The sequence below is a fragment of the Asterias amurensis genome, chromosome 10 (assembly GCF_032118995.1).
Source record: "Asterias amurensis chromosome 10, ASM3211899v1".
Taxonomy (NCBI): Eukaryota; Metazoa; Echinodermata; class Asteroidea; order Forcipulatida; family Asteriidae; genus Asterias; species Asterias amurensis.
Genome location: NC_092657.1, coordinates 6550288 through 6569143, shown reverse-complemented (window position 1 = coordinate 6569143; position 18856 = coordinate 6550288). Strand labels below are relative to the sequence as shown.

Genomic DNA, 18856 nt, shown 5'->3' with positions numbered 1-18856 from the left:
GTTCTCGACCAGTAGGAGTGAAGAAACTGTCTAATACGCACAGGTGCAAGGTCGCGTGTCACGCCCAAGTTATAACACTTTTTACTGGTGTTATATCATCCGTTCTAACAACACCTCGTGATGCCCTCTCGACCAATCAGAATAGATAAACTGTCTTAGGTATTTATAAATAGTGTATCCCCAATGACTTTGATAATATAAAGGCGTTATATACCCCGATAACGCTTTTCATATTGTGATTTTCTGTTGGGGATTATTCTTCCTGCGTGGACATAGAATTTTCTGCGATATCTCCAAAAACGCCCCACCTTTTGTATCAAGAGTTGTATTGACCAGTTTTATTGTTGTCTCTAGATTTATAAAGATGAAAAAGGGCAAAGTTGGGAAAAGGGAAAAGGGTCGAAATTGCAAGGAGGTTGAAGGGGTTCATGCAATAGTTGGGCAGGATTGGAACAAACGGAGGCAAGGCAGAGAGAAAATAAATGCAGAGGCTCCCATCCAGTTGACCCCTCGTCTTGGTTCCAAGACCATCGGTGGGATCCGGAAGTCAGGAAAAACAGAGCGCCCTCCTACGTTTGTTCAATACAAGCGTGTACAGTTTGCCGTGCATAGATCGGAACGTTGGTTGTGTGTGACCTCGCAACACCAACGGTCTTGGAACCAAGACTATCTGACCCCCCCCCCCCCCACTCATGAAGACACCTGTTGGGAGTCACAGACCTTGATCAAAGAAACATTATAATTATTTTCATTATTGGGAAATCAGAACTTGTACCCATCGACGTAGCCACTAGAGCTCGAGTCTAAAATTCACACGCTCTCGCGTGGCAGTTACGGGGTCCTTTCATTGTTGTTCTAAAAGTACTTTTTAGAAAGTAAACAAACTTGTTGTGGGGTATCACTAAAACAAAGAGAGTCTTGTGGGGTAATATTGTGTTGTTTATTCAATGTTTGTTTTAATGCAACTTTGCACCAAACAAGGCTTAAGCCACTCTCGGTATTGGGCTACAAGAAGAAAAGGTATGCCCCTGTTTAAAGTGAAAATAATTCAGGGGACCTGAAAGTAGGAACGTATATTCTTCTTGAAACAGTCTAGATTATAAAGGATGGAGGGAAACATGCACCAGTCAAGGAGTTGCAATGAGAAGCAGTTCCATTAGTAAAAGTCTCTTCCAGGATGACGTAAAGCCATTTTTCTTATCTGTTTTTATTTTACTTTTAATTCTTGTATTCTTCTTCTTCCTATTTTGCACAAGAACATCACCAGGACAAGACGCGTAAAGAAAGCTATGGAGTACATGACATCTATCTTCAAACTGTAAGACACAATTAATGTTCAAACAATGTAACTACATTTTTATTGAATTTAAAACGAAATTGAATTTCTATAATATTTAGCGAAATATAACATTTAGCGAAATATAATATTTAGCGAAATATAATAATTGTAATAAACGAAACTTCACAATAATAATGCATCTCTACCACGATGACGAAAAGGTATAATTTTTCTTTACTCAAATATTGTTTTCTTGTTTTTTCTTCTTCTTTTTATTTTTGTCAAGCGAAAAGTACCTGGGCTGGGCTGGGTGGTGACAATATCTTTTGTGAAGAATGCCTATATAATACCATATCTATATTTTTTAATACCGTAATATATTTATTTCTGAAAAAGTATCTTTATGGAATACAAAACATATTTCAAACTATAATATTAACCGCACTATAATTATTATAATAAATAGACTTTTGTACTTTTGGTCGGACACATTGGTTTGTAGGACACAATGGGGCGGACACATTGGTTCAAAAATGATGTCGGACTTAATCGTCACCGTCGGACACAATCGTGCGTAACACACGTTAAATACACAAATGAATTTGAACATAAATGCAACATGTAGTTGCCTTAACAAAGGATACCAGATACCATAGTAACTACCAACAATTTTACTTTACGTAGTTTAATATTCACAATCAGGACACAAAATGTAAAGTTTTTGTTTTTTAAGCGGTAGCAGTAAGTAGGACCCAGTATTGATTGTTTAGTGATTCCAATAAATCATAATTGTCAAAGACTAGTCTTCACAGTTGGTGTATCTCAAAATGTGCATAACATAACAAATCTGTGAAAATTTGAGCTAAATCGGTCGTCGCAGTTGCGAAATAATAATGAAAGAAAAACACCATTGTGATCACACGAACGTGTGTGCTTTCAGATGCTTGATTTCGAGAATTAATTCTAAATCTGAGGTTTTGGAATCAATTCTTATAAAAAACACTTCTTTCTCGAAAACTACGTCACTTTAGATGGAGCTTTTTCTCAAAATGATTATATTATCAACCTCTCCCCATTATTAGTAATCAAGAACGGTTTAATGATAATAATTATTTTGAGTAATTACCAATGGTGTCCATTCTGCCTTTAAGTTTTTATTAGTTTTAGCTATACACAAAGGGGAAACTCTCAAATCAGAAAACATTCTTAAAGCTTGATTTCTTAAACATCATTATCAATACACATTATTTGTATACTCATAACACAAACTATACCACATTTTAATTGTCTATTTTGTTTTCATGATCGTTTGCGTTTTATATTAAAAAAATAAATAAAAAACAATTATAAAAAAATCCTAGCATTTAAACACGATTATGACTACCATCACTCTCTTATGATTATTACATACACCGATATTATTACATAATAACTCAACAAATGTTAAAAGGTCGAATAGTGCTAATGACACTGATGAGATAATTAGATAACCAAAAAGGAAAAAGTAAAAAAAAGGCACTTTTTTTAAATTTTTATTTTTTAACACAAACAGACACATTACTTGCAGTAGTATGATGCACAATAATAAAAGGCGGGACAACTGACAAGAAGTACACATAAAATCAACTCACACTATGTACAGAGTATAAATTAAGCGACTAAGAATTGAAAAAGCTCAGTTTTAAAAACAGGCAGAGACTCGATTGTTATCAGACAAGCTGGCAGATCGTTCCACATTTTGGCCCCAGAAAAGGCAAAGCTTGAGCACAAGCTTTCTTTCTTTGGCATATTATTAACTCTCAGGATAAGGTTGTCATTTTGTCTAGTGGAACAGATCTTTGTGAAATTACTGAATAGTTTTGCCATGTAGGTCTACTCTGGGCATGTATGCAATTATACACGAGAACTTTTTTTCTTTTTTTTCAAACAAAAAATTCTCTCGGCAAAGGATAACCAGTTCAGTTCATTAAACATATCAGTCGAGGAAAATCGGTAGGGGCAACCAAGGATTAATCTGGTGTCTCTTTTCAACTGTCTTTTCAACAGGTTACTAAGTGCGATGTATCGGCCTCACCAAATCGTACAACAATAGTCCAAAATCGGTAATACAAAAGTTTTAATTAGCGTGTGCAGACTACTTTTCGGGATGTTGAGACGAATTCTACTTAAAATGGCTTATTTAAAATAATTTGTTTAATGTTATCAATATGAGGAAAATTACTTCATTAACAATATTTACACAAACAATTGTGATGATCGAAGGGAATCGTGAAGATATTATTTCAGATGCATGAATAGCAATATAAGTTAATGCGAAGAATTCGAATGCTCGTGTACAACTTCATTGTCGAAATGTTGTATCTGCATGGTATACAAGTATACATACTTGCCAAGTATTTTAAAAATGGTTTTCAAGAGATTAGGGGAACCCACCCGCCCCTAAAAGGGGCATAAACGTGACTTCATGTCGGGAACCCGAGCCGTCGGGCCCCCTGGCTGTGTGCATATAGAGACGTGTGCACTGTGTGGCTTGGTACATAGGCGCGTGTAGAGACCCATAGAGTTATAGACCTTTCTTTGGAAAATTGGAAAACTATGGAAAGCCGTAAGTGCAAATTAAGAAAAGATCGCTATTTTTTGTAATAATGTAACCAAATTTGTTGATTTTGTTAAAAACAAAACAAATAATTATGAGAGGTATTTTATTTAATTGAAAGTTTGCAGAAAATGCTGAATTTGGTTAAAACATCTGTTTTTAAGATTTAGTTTTTTACTAACATTCGGCCGACCATGCCAACCAAGCCGGTTTGTTTATCAACAAAAGAAAGGTCTATATATAAGAACTAGAGCGCGCACTGGCCTATATACGCGCCCCGGTATGCGAGCAGGCGGCCATTTTCTAAGTTGACAAAACAGCTATCTCACAGCGTGTGTTTGTGCGGCCATTTTGTAAGTTGAACAAACAGCATCGCGTGAGCGTTCAATAAAAAAAACCTCAAACGTGTATTTCATATTCAACGCGCGTGCAGAATGACGCGCTTGTCATCTTGCGGTCCCGTGGCGTTTGTGCACGAAGCATCACTCGTGCGCCCTCCAGTTCTTATATATAACTCTATGTAGAGACCAGACTCTTTTTGCCGACGATGTTTGAATTCCCGACGTGACGTCGATGGTAGGGGGCGGTAACAATCCACAAAAAGGGGGGGGGCATGACTTATTTGCTAATTACGCAAGTGAGATATGTCGGGGGAAAAACAAAACACATTTTATTGAGGTTCAATACATATATCAGAAATAAATGACAGCAAAATTAACTGTTTTATTTTAATCCACTGCAGCATGTGCTCATGGACTTCAAGCATGACGAATTACTCTTGCTGGACCTGCGCTCTGATATAGAGGTAAAAAGCGTGTATAGATACGGGTTTAGAGACGAGTTGATCGGGAGGATAAAGACAACAGTCCAAGCGTAGATGTCAGGACCAATGACTACCGCCCCAGACTGTGATAGTATCCCCATAATGATGACAGGCATCCAACACGCAAAGTCCGTACCTACTATCAGCGCCATCTTGACGGCCATTTTGATTTCTCGATCTCGGTGCGCAGACGTACGCACTTTATTTGCTGAACGCTTTACTTTGACGAAGATCGCGATGTAGCAGAACAAAACCACTACGAAGCAAGCCAAGTTCACCCCGAGGAATAGAATAATAGAGAAGATCCAGGCTGGTTTCTTCCCCGTTGCGACTGGAATCGAGACTGTCCTGTTCCCGAAAGAGTCATCAATAGCGCCCTCTTTGATTTCAATACTGGTTGGTTTGGTGAGAAGTGGTAGCCCTATGCACACATCAGACAACCCGTAGATATCAGAGTCCAAGCCACTACCCGAGACCGTGGGTCCGACACTCAGACCAAGAGACAACAGCCAAACCAATAGAATCAGAACTGTGGTCGACTTCTTACGAAGCGTCCTGGAGCTAAACGGATACACGATTCCGTGGAAACAGTCGACACTGATCAAGGTAACGATAAACACCGACGCTTCGCTCGACATGACCGACAAGACGCCAGCTAGTTTACACAGTCCTGCCGACCGCCATTCCATGGCTACTTGTGAGTATTTCTCTCCGTAGTAAATATCTGCACCAGCGATAATCAGCATATAGACGCCCATCATGAAGTCTGAAATTGCCAAACTGAGAACCATAACGGAATGACAGATCTTCCTGCTGCTCGGTTTTGACATATCGGTGTCCATTGATCTCTGAATGATGACCACCGCATTGCCGATGAGGGCGCTCAGTCCAAGAACCCACATAGACACGCGGAGGAGGTTGTTCTGCATGAGACTTCCGCATATGTTCAATGGAGGTTGCAACTCAGTGGTGTGACATTGGGAAGCTTGGAAGGAAGGTAAAGAAACAAACTCACAGCAGAGTCTGTAGTCATCAACGTACCTGCAATGTTAAGAAAGTATTGGCTATGCTTATTATTTAAGGCCTAATCGACTTATTCCCAAGACGAACAAAAACACACCCATTGGTGTCATCCAGCCTCACTCTATTAACCAACTCCCGTATTCAAGCTCAATAAAAACTGCCAGACCATTATTAGAAGCACCAAATCAGTAATTACATGCATCCACCTGGACAACTTAAAGCCATTGGACATCGTTCGGGTTTGATTTGCCTGAGCGCCTAAAAGCGGCCACTCAAATCAGCTCTGTATTTGTTTGCTAATTTCTTAGTATATTGCTCATTTTGTGTTTTTATTTTTTATTTTTATACAACTGGATTTGTTACTACACCTGGAATCTACAGGACTTTTTCTGTGTATCCTGGAGTCATCTGAATTGTGAAAATAGTGATTTCTTTTTGGAATTTTTTTGTTGAAAATTCTGGTGTACAAAAAGCTATCTCACTTTTTGGTGGCTGCCTGTGCAGTCATCCACCTAGTCCATGGACATTGTTCGCCCATCTGGGGACAATGGAGGTAAGTATCCTTTGATTCTCCCCCTGCTTGCTAGACCATTGTACTGTACTGACTCATCTGTGGTCAGCTTTGTTCCATCATCATCAATTGGTGCTTGCATTCTACCAAAGACACAGCTAGGACTCATCCACCATCAAAGATATCTGAAACGCCCCGTTTCTTACTAAGACAACTCCCCAGCCACTTTTCATCTGGAAATTGTGATCTTTGGTGACATTGCTGTAAATCCCGCCCCTGAAGATGAAAATAACTCAAACTCAGCAGAAGCTAGTCCAAACTCTGCAAATTCCTACTCACGAAACAGGCTTCCCAGTCTACGTTATGCTCCATCCACACGTGCTACAACTTTGCTGCCCTCCTGTATGTTAACATTGCAGAACCTTGGCCTTTTTGTAAATCCCAGCACTGTTTACCGACCTACACATCGTGGTAAAAAAGCTGGTCGCCGTAGAACTGTTCATAAACCCCCTATACCCGAAGATTCACTCCCATCCGTTCCATCACCAGTGACGCCAGCCAAATCTCAACTAAGCCTTTGTCTTCTGAACACACAGTCCATCTGTAACAAGTATGACGATTTTGCTGATTTTGTTCTGGAAAAAGATCTTGACCTTGTTGCCGTTTCAGAAACATGGCTGAGACCAGATGATAACACTTGACAAGTCGTCAGTGTACCCCTGCTGGCTACTACTTTCATCACTAAGACCTCACAAGACTGGTGGAGGAGTTGCAATACTGTACAGATCTACTTTATCTGTCTCTGTGAAAAGTAATGACGCCCAGTACACAACTTTTGAATCTCTTCATGCTGAGGTTTCCGGAAACTCTAAATCTGTTCGCCGTGTCATTGGTATAGACCTGAAAGAGATTCAAACGGCCAACATGTGACTTTCTCAAGTTTTATTAGGGAGTTTGAGAATCTGATTTTGGAATATCTCCTTCATCCATCAGAAGTCATCATCACCGGTGACTTTAACATTCATGTTGATAACATCCACAACACCAATGCAAACCAGTTTAAGCATCTACTTCAGGCTTTCGGTCTCACCCAGCATATCAAGGAGCCGACTCATCGTCTCGGTCATTGCCTGGACCTTGTCATAACTCGTGACATCACCCCACCTATTGTCTCAAACTTTGTTATTGTACCTGGATTATCAGACCATTATGCAGTCATGTGTAACTTGAGTCTGTGCAAGCCAAAAGTCCCAACCATTACTGTAAAGAGCCGACAGTGGAAACATGTGAATTCTCGTGAAGTGTTCCGCGACATAGAAACTCATTTGGCAAAGCTAAAAGTCGATCACGACTGCTTGGATTCCTATGTCAGCCAATATGAGAGTACTGTCAGTGACATCTTGGATAAGTACGCGCCTTGGAAAACAAGATCAGTCAAGGTCCCAACTGAAGTCTCCTGGTTTAATGATGACATTCGTACAGCAAGAAAGATCTGTCGTCAACTGGAGCGGAAAAATGGCAAACTGGAAATACAACGACAAGAATATCGCAACCAATGTAAAGTAGTCAGGAATTTGATCAACCAGGCAAAGATTACCCATTATTCATCTCAAGTACATGATTCCTCAGGAGATCAGAAGAAGCTCTTCAAGATAATAGGTAAGTTGTTGCTCAAACCCGAAACCCCTGTCCTTCCATCCACTTACAATGATCAGGACTTAGCAAATGAATTCCAGAAATTCTTTGTCACCAAGATTTCAGACATCCGCTCATCATTTTCACTAGTCCCATACAACGTGCCGCAGACATCGCCACAACTTCAACCAGAGTGTAGACTATCTGTGTTTGAGCCTGCCACTGTTGCTGAGATTCAAAGGGTTATTATGAAATCTCCTTCAAAATCCTGCGAGCTGGATCCATTGTCAACATCCATGATGAAGCAAAACATTGATGTATTTGTACCCTACATCACTAAGCTTGTCAACGAATCTCCCAGTTCCGGTTGTTTCCCCGATAGCCTCAAAGTTTCCTACATCAGGCCGATCATCAAAAAACCAAACCTGGACTAGGAGGTATTCAAAAACTACAGACCAGTTGCAAACTTAAAATATCTTGGAAAAGTCATCGAACTAGTAGTCTCATCATGCATTTCTGATCACATTCACGCTTTCAACCTGTCCGACGTGTTCCAGTCATCATACAAGCCTTTCCATGGGACAGAAGAGCTTCACTAGTCCTGTGAGCAACGATATTCTTTCTGCAATGGACAATGGTAACCTTACAGCACTGGTCCTGCTAGACTTGAGTGCTGCTTTTGACACTGTTGATCATAACATCCTTCTCTCTCGGCTCCAGAATCACCTTGGCATAGAGGACATGGCCCTAGCATGGTGCAAATCGTATCTCTACAATAGAACTCAGCATCTTTGTATTGGTACCGCGGTATCCGACCCTGTTGTTTTGAACTACTCTGTGCCACAGGGGTCAGTCCTGGGCCCGCAGTTGTTTACACTGTACACTTTACCGATTCGTGACATCATCCTGAAATTTAATCTGAATTACCATGTCTATGCAGACGACTCTCAGTTATACATCACGTTTAAAACTTCTCAAGAAAACGCCAATGCATCTATTGCAAGACTTGAGAAATGCATCCAAGAGATTCGACGTTGGACACAACAAAACTTCCTGAAGTTGAATGATGATAAGACAGAGTTCCTTCTATTTGGGTCACGTGAACAGTTAACAAAGGTTTCAGTGCCATACATTTCCATCGTTGATGCTCAGATAGCTCCCTCGCTGCAAGCTCGGAACTTATGGGTTATTTTTTATTCATCGATGACACTTCAACCACACATCAACAACATCGTTCGTCTGTTATCAAACCACATCAGGAATATAGGTAAGATTCGCAAGTACTTGGACAAAAGTGCCACTGAAAAGGTCATTCACGCATTTGTTACTTATCGCCTTGACAATGGCAATGCTCTTCTCTACAGTCTTCCTAACAACCAGATTTCCCGTCTTCAACGGCTCCAAAATACTGCTGCCCGCATTGTGACAATGTCTAAGAAATCCTGTTCCATCACCCCCATTCTGAAACAACTACACTGGCTCCCTGTCTCTCAACGAATCATCGTCAAGCTGATGCTCATTGTCAACAAAGCAGTTAATGGCAAGGCTCCCCTCTATATTTCTGAACTTCTCCAAGTTTACACTCCATCAAGAAATCTTCGATCAAGTTCCATGCTTCTTGTCATTGAACCTAAGTCTCAACACTCATGGGGAGACAGGTCTTTTTCTTCAGCTGCGCCACGCATCTGGAACTCTCTACCACTTAATCTTAGAACTTGTCTTTGTACCACAACATTCAAATCTCTTCTCAAAACTTATCTTATGTAACAGGTTTTCAAGGACTAATTTTTGTTGTGTCTGTTTTTCTTTGTTTTGTTTTTGTTTTGTTTGTTGTTGGTTTTACTGCGCCTTGAACACCCAGCAGTGTGGATACGTGCGCATTACAAGTCTTTATTATTATGTTTGTTGTTGTTGTTGTTTGTTGTTTGCTATTATTATTATTATTATTATTATTATTATTATTATTATTATTATAACAGAAAAAAAAGGTTCACAGATTTACCAATAACTTAAAGGGTTTACATAAAGTAATGGTAATAGACTTCTCTTGAAAAATTGTTCCATGAAATGCTTTAATTTTTGAGAAATTATTAAACCAATTATCACTTTTCGATATTGAGAATTACGGATTTATTGAGCCTAAATTGTCACAGGTTTGTTACTTTATATATAAGTTGTGATACACGAAGTGTGGGCCTTTGGACAACACTGTTTACCGAAAGTGTTCAATGGCTTAAAATAATATTTGCAAAAAAAAAAAATTTGGCTACTGTGCGTGGTAGCATTTTCAGGCGTTTGTTTAGTGTTATCCTAATTTTTTAGGATCATCAATGTACTATTGCATTTCAACACTGAAAGTTTCATTGCAATTGAAAAAAAAAACCGAGTACTGAAAAATACAAATAAAAAAAACTGAAACAGTTTATGATAAAACATTCAGCTTACCTTATATTATGTTTTGAAAAAAAAGTTTATTTTTCGATTAGAGTTTATTTTCATACTTACATCTTTTCGAGACTGACCAAATCAGCCACAGCACCAGTATGCACCAGTACAGTATCACCATTCGACTTGCTTCTAAGTAATGCTCTGCAAGACAGAGAGCAAGTAAACCCATAATGTTAGCGACAACATAGGTTGTTAATTTTAGGGTATAACCAATTTTATCTTAAAATAAAATTAAAAACCTTTCGAGTGGAATGCTTCTCAAAATTCTTTATTCTGTACTATCAAACACAGGTATCTAACCAAATGTTGGTATTGTCAAGCATTTTAAGAGTGATTTCCAAACGGTATAGAGCTGTATATGGGATTTGAGACATTGCATGGTGTGGTATAAATATATACATGTATAATGTTTGCGGTAACACTAGTGTGTATCTACTTGCCAGGTAGAGTTTGTTCTTAAGCCCTGTTCGCATTGGACTTCATTGGGTAAACTAGAACTGTCTCGCTTTATTCTACTGCCGCGGAGTAGATAATTGGAGGTAAGGGAGAATTCTCAGTTCTGAAAAGAACTGTCCTGCTTTATAACTATTACCAGGGCGGATGGTATAGAAAATAGATTGGACTACTACTTTAGCTTATAGGATCGTAATTAACTGTACTGCCGCGGAGTCGAATTGGTCTCAACGTTTCGACTAGCTTGCTCTACTCATCGTCATGTATAGAGCTGCTAAAGCATAGGATATTCCTGAAAAAATGGTCTGCTTTTAGCAGAAGCGAGCAGGATACCAGTCAAAAGTTGTACTTTTGACATATTAGCTTAGCCTTGCTCAAGGCAGTCGCATTATTCGCTCCGAAAAGACGCCACTGTAAACCCACCCGTATACCCTGTGCGTGGTGCGTGCGATCACACCGCATGACCCACCCGTATACACACTGTCACATCGTACGACTACTGTGCACACAAGTCATCCGCACTTGTACCACTAACCGCATGCGGAGGCCGTCAGGCCGACAGCCTTGTCAGGTCTGTAACTTCCGGGTTTAACGTGTTTCATGAAAAAACTTCCACTAGTGGAAAAAAAGGGGGGGGGGGGGGCTCTCGGATATGCTAGTATGCAGCCCATGAATATGTATATCTTTCGTCAGATCTATCAGACAACATAGGACGTGAGGCAAATGAATTATTCATTTTATCGTCCAATCGCGCATTTCCCTTATCACGACCTTTGGACCCTATCATGCTCGCTGAGCGCCCGTGGTGGTGGTGTGTGATGTAAACATAGTCTGGTTCCCAGGCCCCAAAATCTCCGACTAGGCTCTGTCGAATTTAGGGTCCGGTATCACCCAAAATCACGTGACCAAAAAGGAGGATTTCCTCCTCTTTCGAAGTTATCCGAAATGTTCCGAACGTGTTGTCGTCAACATTCGGACAGTATCGTTCATGTTCGGTACGGACTCAGAATGTCAGTCCTGTCGGCCGTAGATCCAGGAGTTTTTATGCCAGTTATTACCAATGCAGGCGTTGTGTCTAAATAAAGCGTTGTTCAAATCATAAACCTGGGAAATCGCTCCGGGATCTGGTAAGTTTTTGTCCTTTTTCTTCAAAAATATGTTTTCAAAGGTGTTTTGACTTGAGTGTTCATTAGACATTGATTGAGGATTAAGTTTCATGATTTTTAAAAGTTGTAAAAATGGGGGAAAATCTGGTGACTAGCTGTCGAAATTATACGTGTTGAACCAGATTGTCATTAATTGACGATCAAAATAATCTCGTAACCCTCCGGCCTGGCGGCCGTTGGGAGGAGGGTTACGAATATCGCAACTGGTAGTACGTGCAGACATGGTTTCCCTGGAGATGACCCCCGACCCTGACAAGTTGCTTCATGCTCTATTTTTAACCGTGGGTGATACCTGACGTAAGATTTTTAATAAGAGACGTCAAGGAATCTTTGGGCAGGGGACCAGACTAATGTAAACGTGTCTCGTCTTTCGCGGGCATTATGGTAATGAGCTGACCGTGGGAACTCTTCGCTTATTATAGTAATGAGGTCAGTGGCTTCAACACAGACCCTACAAAGCTGTCGGCCTGACGGCCGACGCATGCGGATAGTGTACGGGGGCATCGTGTCGTGCGATGTCACGCACAGTGAACACGGGTGGGTTATACAGCGGCTGTCTTTTTTTCGGAGTGAATAATTCGACTGCCTTGAGCAAGGCTATTAGTAGCTTAGCTTGTCACCTTATTCTGGTAACCATAATTTTGTATTACTCAAAGCTACTTTTTGTGCTTTAGCAGCTCTATTAACCTGTGCCCTGACCACCTAAACGGTAAAGAAAGACCACCACTTTATTATACCAACACAAATCTGATTGCCAATTTATGTAAGTATACTTACAGTGTTTTCAGACTGCGGAGTCCGTTAAATGCCCCTGTCTGTATATGTTCCAGAGAAATGTTTGTAGCTAACCTTTGTTTCAAGAAATAACACAGGATAACAATAAAATTATACCAATAAAATGTAATATAAATCCATCTCAAAATGCTTGATGGTGTAAGTGAACCATAATGTGACACGTTGTACCCTTATCATATCATCATCCTCTGGGATCGTCATGAATTTGATTGAGGAATTTATAGCGAGGGATAATGTGTACAGTAACAAAATGCTGTGTTGAAGTAAGAGACACATTGGGGAGAGATCTATACCAACAAATATAATGTGTTAACATTTATGCAATAATATGCAAATATGACACGGTTTGAGGGTGACTAGTATACGCATATTGACTGGCAACGAGGTAACTAGTATACGTCTATTCCCACGAGGGACTTTGAGTGACCAGAAGAGTGACCTATTTCCCAAGGCCGAAGGCCGAGGGAAATGGGCCCCGCTTCTGGTCACTCACAGGCCCGAGGGGGAATAGACGTACACTAGTTACCGAATTATGCCAGTCAATATGTGTTTTATAACACAGCTCGATCTTAAAATGTCAAATGAGAACAGAAAAAGGAATTTTGTAGTTTGTTCACGGTTCAAGTCATGAGAGGGCGCTGTTATCGCGGGCACTATAGACCTTTTCGCAAATACTGGGGCGCGCGCGTAAAGCTTGGAATTAGGTGCATTGTGGTCTAGCTGGTAGCAAAATTTGATTCATATATATCCCACAATGCACCTCATTCAACAGTCTGCGCTTGCGCATTGGTATTTGCGATAAGGTCTATATTCAAAGACTATTGCCCGCTCTGGTACTATTCCTGCAAAACACGCGCGCGCGATCACTAGCCTATACTAGTTCATCCCACATGACCGTGTTTCAGCCAACCAGAATACAGAAAAAGCAAGAGGCATGTTATAATATACAAATATTGACTGCTTCGAGTGCTATGGTTAAAACTATGACTCCCGAGGTGATCCCCGGAGCGTTCTATTTTCCCTCGGCTTCGCCTCGGGAAAATAGACCGCTCCGGGGATCACCGAGAGGGTCATAGTTTTTAACAATTGCACGAGTAAAAGCAGTCAATATTTGTTTTATAACACCCCAAACATTTATAAATACTGTACTATTATTTAAGTTACATACCTGAATGCTACATTCTATTAATTTATCATCCTCGTACACACAACGGACGTCTGGGTACTGCACGCCGTGTGCTAGTCTGTCGGACTAGCGCACGGCGCCGTGTGCTAGTCTTCGGACTAGCGCATGGCAAACCGACGCACTACCACACTGCCGTCGTCTAGCAAAACTAAGACATGTCATGTGACGCGCTCTAAACCAATGAGCAGGCAGAATACTTGCAAGGGGTGTTATAATCGATATTAGCTCCCCGATGGTCGCGCGATGGTCGCGCGACGGAAATCTTGCGCGTAAAGGCCGGTTTATAGTCGGTCGCGCGACGGTCGCGCGATGGAAATCGTCGGACGCTGAGGATCGCTGGACGCTGGCATTTTTTGCACAGTTTATAGTCATCGCGCGATGGGATGCAGTTTGTACAGTATACACATACCCAATTAGTTATGTTAAAAAGAAAACCATCTTTCTCAAATTGTTATCAGCGTTATGAACAACCAAAAACGAAGAATTTTAGTTTATTTGATATGAATTTTCCTTTAGACTGGACTCACTCGGGGATAATCAAAAACACATCATTTTCACTTTGTTTTCCATGTTTTTACATTCAACCAATTTAAAAAAAACTAAAAAAAACTGAAAAAACCCGTTGCGGCCACGTCCTTTAAAAAACTCGTTAAGTTAAGTTTGTGAAAAAAATCTCAATAATGTCACTTAACCAGATCAGATATCAAATTATTAAGTCTGCGAGCATACAAAGAGTTGTTTTCGAAGTTGTATCAATGAATTTTGAAATTAAGTGTTTACTTAATATTCTGGAAACAGCATAGTATTATTTGAAAAACATGTTTGGGTTTCTTTTCTCCGAAAGGGAACATCGATGGGAAGCGTTATATATTGTAAAGCAACAATTCCGTTAGTTTTTCTCAACCATTGTTGTTCTGAAGTGTACCAAACATATGACAGGCATTAAATCGTTCGGTTTTACAAATACAATTCCCACACTTCGAATCAGCGGTGCAGTCAGCAGGGAGGGGGGGGGAGTGGCAACCCCAAACAAATAAAATACCCCCCCCCCTCCTCTGAAAAAAGGGAAAATGGACACGCAGCCACAAAATGCCATAAGCACCCCCCTCCGCACAGCATACTCCTTCCCGACTAACAAAGCAACCCCTGCCCACATGTTAAAACTACTAACCCCTAGCCCTCCCCATGAAAAGTCATAGCCATACCACTGCTTCCGAATCACTTTGTGTCAATATTGGTATGAAAAAGATACAAGCCACACAATTCAATAAAGTGTCCAGAATTTAACTAGTTTGAACTTTGTGAACTCAACAAGAGAAAATGAAAAACAGACTACTGTTTTTTGACTTGTTCATTTATTTATTTCAAATCAACTTATAATGAAATTAAATGTACAATTTACTTATTAAACATAGCGAGCAAGAGAGTGATCAGTATGTACAGAAGAGGACAACGAACATTAAGCTATAATTTTGCATAATTAATGCAGCGGCAAATTTATCAATTTTTACCGATTATATTTTAAATAATGGTATTTTTTTTAGAAAAGCAAGTGCATAAATCATCAGGAATGACTTGAGTAGCTGTAGAATGTTTGTAGTAAATACAATGCAAAGGAAATTTAAATTGATGGGCTATCATTGTTAAAGTAAAGTTTTAAAGTTAAGGATTTCATCGCAGCTTTTCTTCAACATTATTATCATTGATGTATCAGATGTCTGTGTCAAAGGATGTCCTTCTTGTGTCCATTTGTTTTTATCACAGATGTTGCAAGTGTGGCTGGCAAACTGGAGGTTTTGTTTTGTGTAGAAAGTATGCCCACTGTTCTAATACAGGGAGACAAAAAAACAAACAAAAACATTGCAACAAAATCCTTCAATTGTTAACATAATACTCTTTTTCAATTTGACCTAAGATTGGGACTTTAACAAAATACAAACTTCACCTGCAAACTTGCAAAAAAACAAATTCATTATGTTACATAGCCCTATCTTCATGAAGAGTTTTCCAACAGTTTGTTTACATGGTTAATACAACCAGGGCTCGATTTGGGGGAAAAAAATCACAAGATTTTTACTGGACCAGAGAATCTGACAAGACTGGGATCGATATGAGGAGAACACTTTCTACACACTACATTGAAACTGCTGTTGGAACAAGTACTAAAAGAAGATATATTGGCATTCAATAGATATGTGTACTAAAATGCAATGAGGTGTTACTATTCAAATTAAAAAACACAATACCACTGGACTTGTACAGTCGTAAGTTTACTGGCCCAACGCTATAACCACTGGACTTGGCCTGTGGTCCAGTGTTGATTTCGAGCCCTGAAAACCGACACAATCAATTATTGTATGATTTGGAATTGTTTTATGCATATTCTACTAATTGTGTGTCAAGAATACATCAAGCAATGCCATTGTTTCTGGATGTAACCATCATACCTGTTTCTATATGATGCTGATCAGTTGGCAACTCAATACTTGTTGGTTTTCCCTGAACCTCTGATGGCCTGCTCCTTTTCACAAAGGGATGTGTACATCAATCTCCCATAGCATTTGCCACTTTATGCTGTTCAAAATACAAAAGTTAACGATTGAACATGTAAAATTTAGCTTTAAATTAATTTGAAAAATACAAGTATCCATAATACCTAACAATCTGCAAACGAACTAGAATCGGTAAACATGAGATCCAAGTCATATTTAGTATAAAATTTATAAAAACAGCCCACTGTTTTTTGTTCCACTGTTGGGGACCTTTTAACTTTTTAAAAACACTAGTTGTTCCTCACTAAACTGAGAAAAAAATAATAATAATAATAATGTGCAATTTCACTCCAAAAAGGGCTCTAGTTTTGGTATGGGCAACAAGAAGAAAACAGTTCAAGAGTCAGACGAAAGTTATTCGGGGGAGTTGCGGTCAGGAATTAAATTAGTAAAATTACTTCATACAATCAAACTGGGTACTACCCTAAGTAGACCAATGGACCGAAAAATCAGTATATCAAATGTATGTAGCATTTTTAATAAACATTTACCTGTTTACCAAAATACTACTACTACTAAGCAGTAAAGTACCAAGAGTTGTTTTGACTTGGGTTGGAACGGAATTTTTTTATGTAACATAACATTTTGCAGCATATATGTATTTGTCTTCGTCTGCTTACACTTCTACAGGAAATAAAATGGTGCACCGATTGTAAAGATAACAACTTGCCGTTAGCCTCTCTATCCTTTACGACTCTTAGTATTTGAGAGGGTCACATAAATAATATATACATATAAATGTTTCAAAATACCGTCCGACCGTCTGTGTGTTCAATTGTAAATTTGGATTACATGACTGTTTCTCCTATGTTAAAATACAAGCTACTCGTGTTTATTATCAAAAAACTAAGTTGTACTGCTGTTGCTAAGTTAAAGTAATGTCAAGTGATGAGTCGTGAGATCAGTCAAATCAACTCGACTCAAGAAAGTTTAATTAAGCTAAGAAGGGTAAAACAAGAACATGCAGCATAAACCAAAGCTGTCGTATGACATACAGTAAAACCCAGTTTTGTTCGATGAAAAACAATGTATTACAATACATTTTAATAGTAGTAGTGGGGGTACGTGTGTGTTTGTATCAAGGATTCAAGGTATTTTGTTTTTAGTGTGATCTGTATTCTTTGTGCATACGGCTACGCATACACAAAAAAACTGCCCCACTCGGTAGACGTTTTTTCGTTAATTTTACTGTTTAAAATACTCACACATTGACTGCAATGTTACTGTAATGATTGCCCATGCAGTTTCCTTCCTGTCGACATGTTCGTAACTTTTACCAGCTCCAAAAATCGAACGTAAACAAGAAAAAACTAACTTTTTAGGACACCGCTCAGCGAACAAAGTTACGGTCGTCCATTTTGTTTTATTTGTAAGTGGCCTCTTGATAAATTTGCATATTCATCGTTTCTCGGTAATCCAACGATTCTATTGGTTCACGGATGAAAAGTGAGGTCAGCGATCGTGTCAAAGTTCAATTAGTTGAACTCTGTAGCGACGTCGCCAGCGCCTTTCAGCGACGCATCGCTGAGCATCGCAGAGGTCTCGACGATGACTATAAACTGTGTTTTTTAGGATCGCGCGTCAAGATTTCCATCGCGCAACCGTCGCGCGACCGACTATAAACCGGCCTTAATCCACAGACTGAGGCCTAAAAACCGTGTCTTTTTATGATCGCGCGTCAAGATTTCCGACGCCCGACCATCGCGCCACCGATTATAACTCGGCCTTAATAGCGCCCGAGGATGACGTCACACAATGATAATGCACATGAGACAAGTAGAATAGCTCACCGGGGAGCTATTACTTGTCATGCGCATTTACCACTTGCGTGAATACTCACTTGCCCGCTTGGTAATTATCAAAGTTAACACGTGGCACGTGATGATGAATGGACCAATGAGAACTCGACTCTCGGTCATGAATATGTATGAGGTATAGTAATAAGTAATAATATTTGAACAAAACTAACAATGTACAATAGGTATGTGTAAAGTATGTCGTCTAACGATTATAAAAGTTCCACTCACATGGTTTGTAGATTTTGTAATTCCATGAAAGCCATGCCTTCTAGTGTCTTGATTGGATTATTGGAGATATCCCTTTACAAAGAAACAAATAACAATAATGAAACGATGGAGAAATGTTTACACAATGGCACAAACAGATCAGAGTTCATTATGGGGGTGATGAGGAGTGTGCCCATAAAGCGAATACAGATCAGACCACTCCACTCTCCGTTTGGTTTGACTGCATCGAGTTCAACCGACTAAATTAATGTGACTAAGGTCACCGTGAGAAATACTTACAGATAAATGAGGTTGGAGAGACCAGCAAAAGCTCTTGGGAGCACACGATAAATGTCATTTCCAGACAGGGATCTATAAAAAAA

At 39.6% G+C, this 18856-nt stretch overlaps 2 protein-coding genes and 1 long non-coding RNA gene across 6 annotated transcripts in view; all 3 read right to left on the bottom strand.

The window, feature by feature from the left end:
* The window catches only part of LOC139943029 (uncharacterized), a 94358-nt gene that overhangs the window by 17702 nt on the left and 57800 nt on the right, over nucleotides 1–18856 (bottom strand). The window lies entirely within an intron of this gene.
* Nucleotides 1582–18856, bottom strand: part of LOC139943027 (uncharacterized) — a 38438-nt gene continuing 21163 nt past the window's right edge. For all 3 annotated transcript variants that reach the window (XM_071939842.1, XM_071939841.1, XM_071939843.1), the window contains 5 exons: nucleotides 18774–18845; nucleotides 18495–18566; nucleotides 12712–12783; nucleotides 10373–10456; nucleotides 1582–5739 (listed from right to left, as the gene is read on the bottom strand). In XM_071939842.1, the coding sequence (XP_071795943.1) occupies nucleotides 4599–5739; nucleotides 10373–10456; nucleotides 12712–12783; nucleotides 18495–18566; nucleotides 18774–18845 (1441 nt within the window). In that variant the 3' untranslated portion in view covers nucleotides 1582–4598. The remainder of the gene's footprint in view (nucleotides 5740–10372; nucleotides 10457–12711; nucleotides 12784–18494; nucleotides 18567–18773; nucleotides 18846–18856) is intronic.
* Nucleotides 15451–17853, bottom strand: LOC139943031 (uncharacterized). Of its 2 annotated transcripts, none has more exons than XR_011786730.1 (3): nucleotides 17673–17853; nucleotides 16363–16489; nucleotides 15451–15736 (listed from the first exon to the last, which is right to left on the bottom strand). It is a non-coding gene; the product is annotated as an uncharacterized lncRNA (long non-coding RNA). The 2 variants fall into 2 exon arrangements; XR_011786729.1 differs by having other exon boundaries at nucleotides 15452–15741.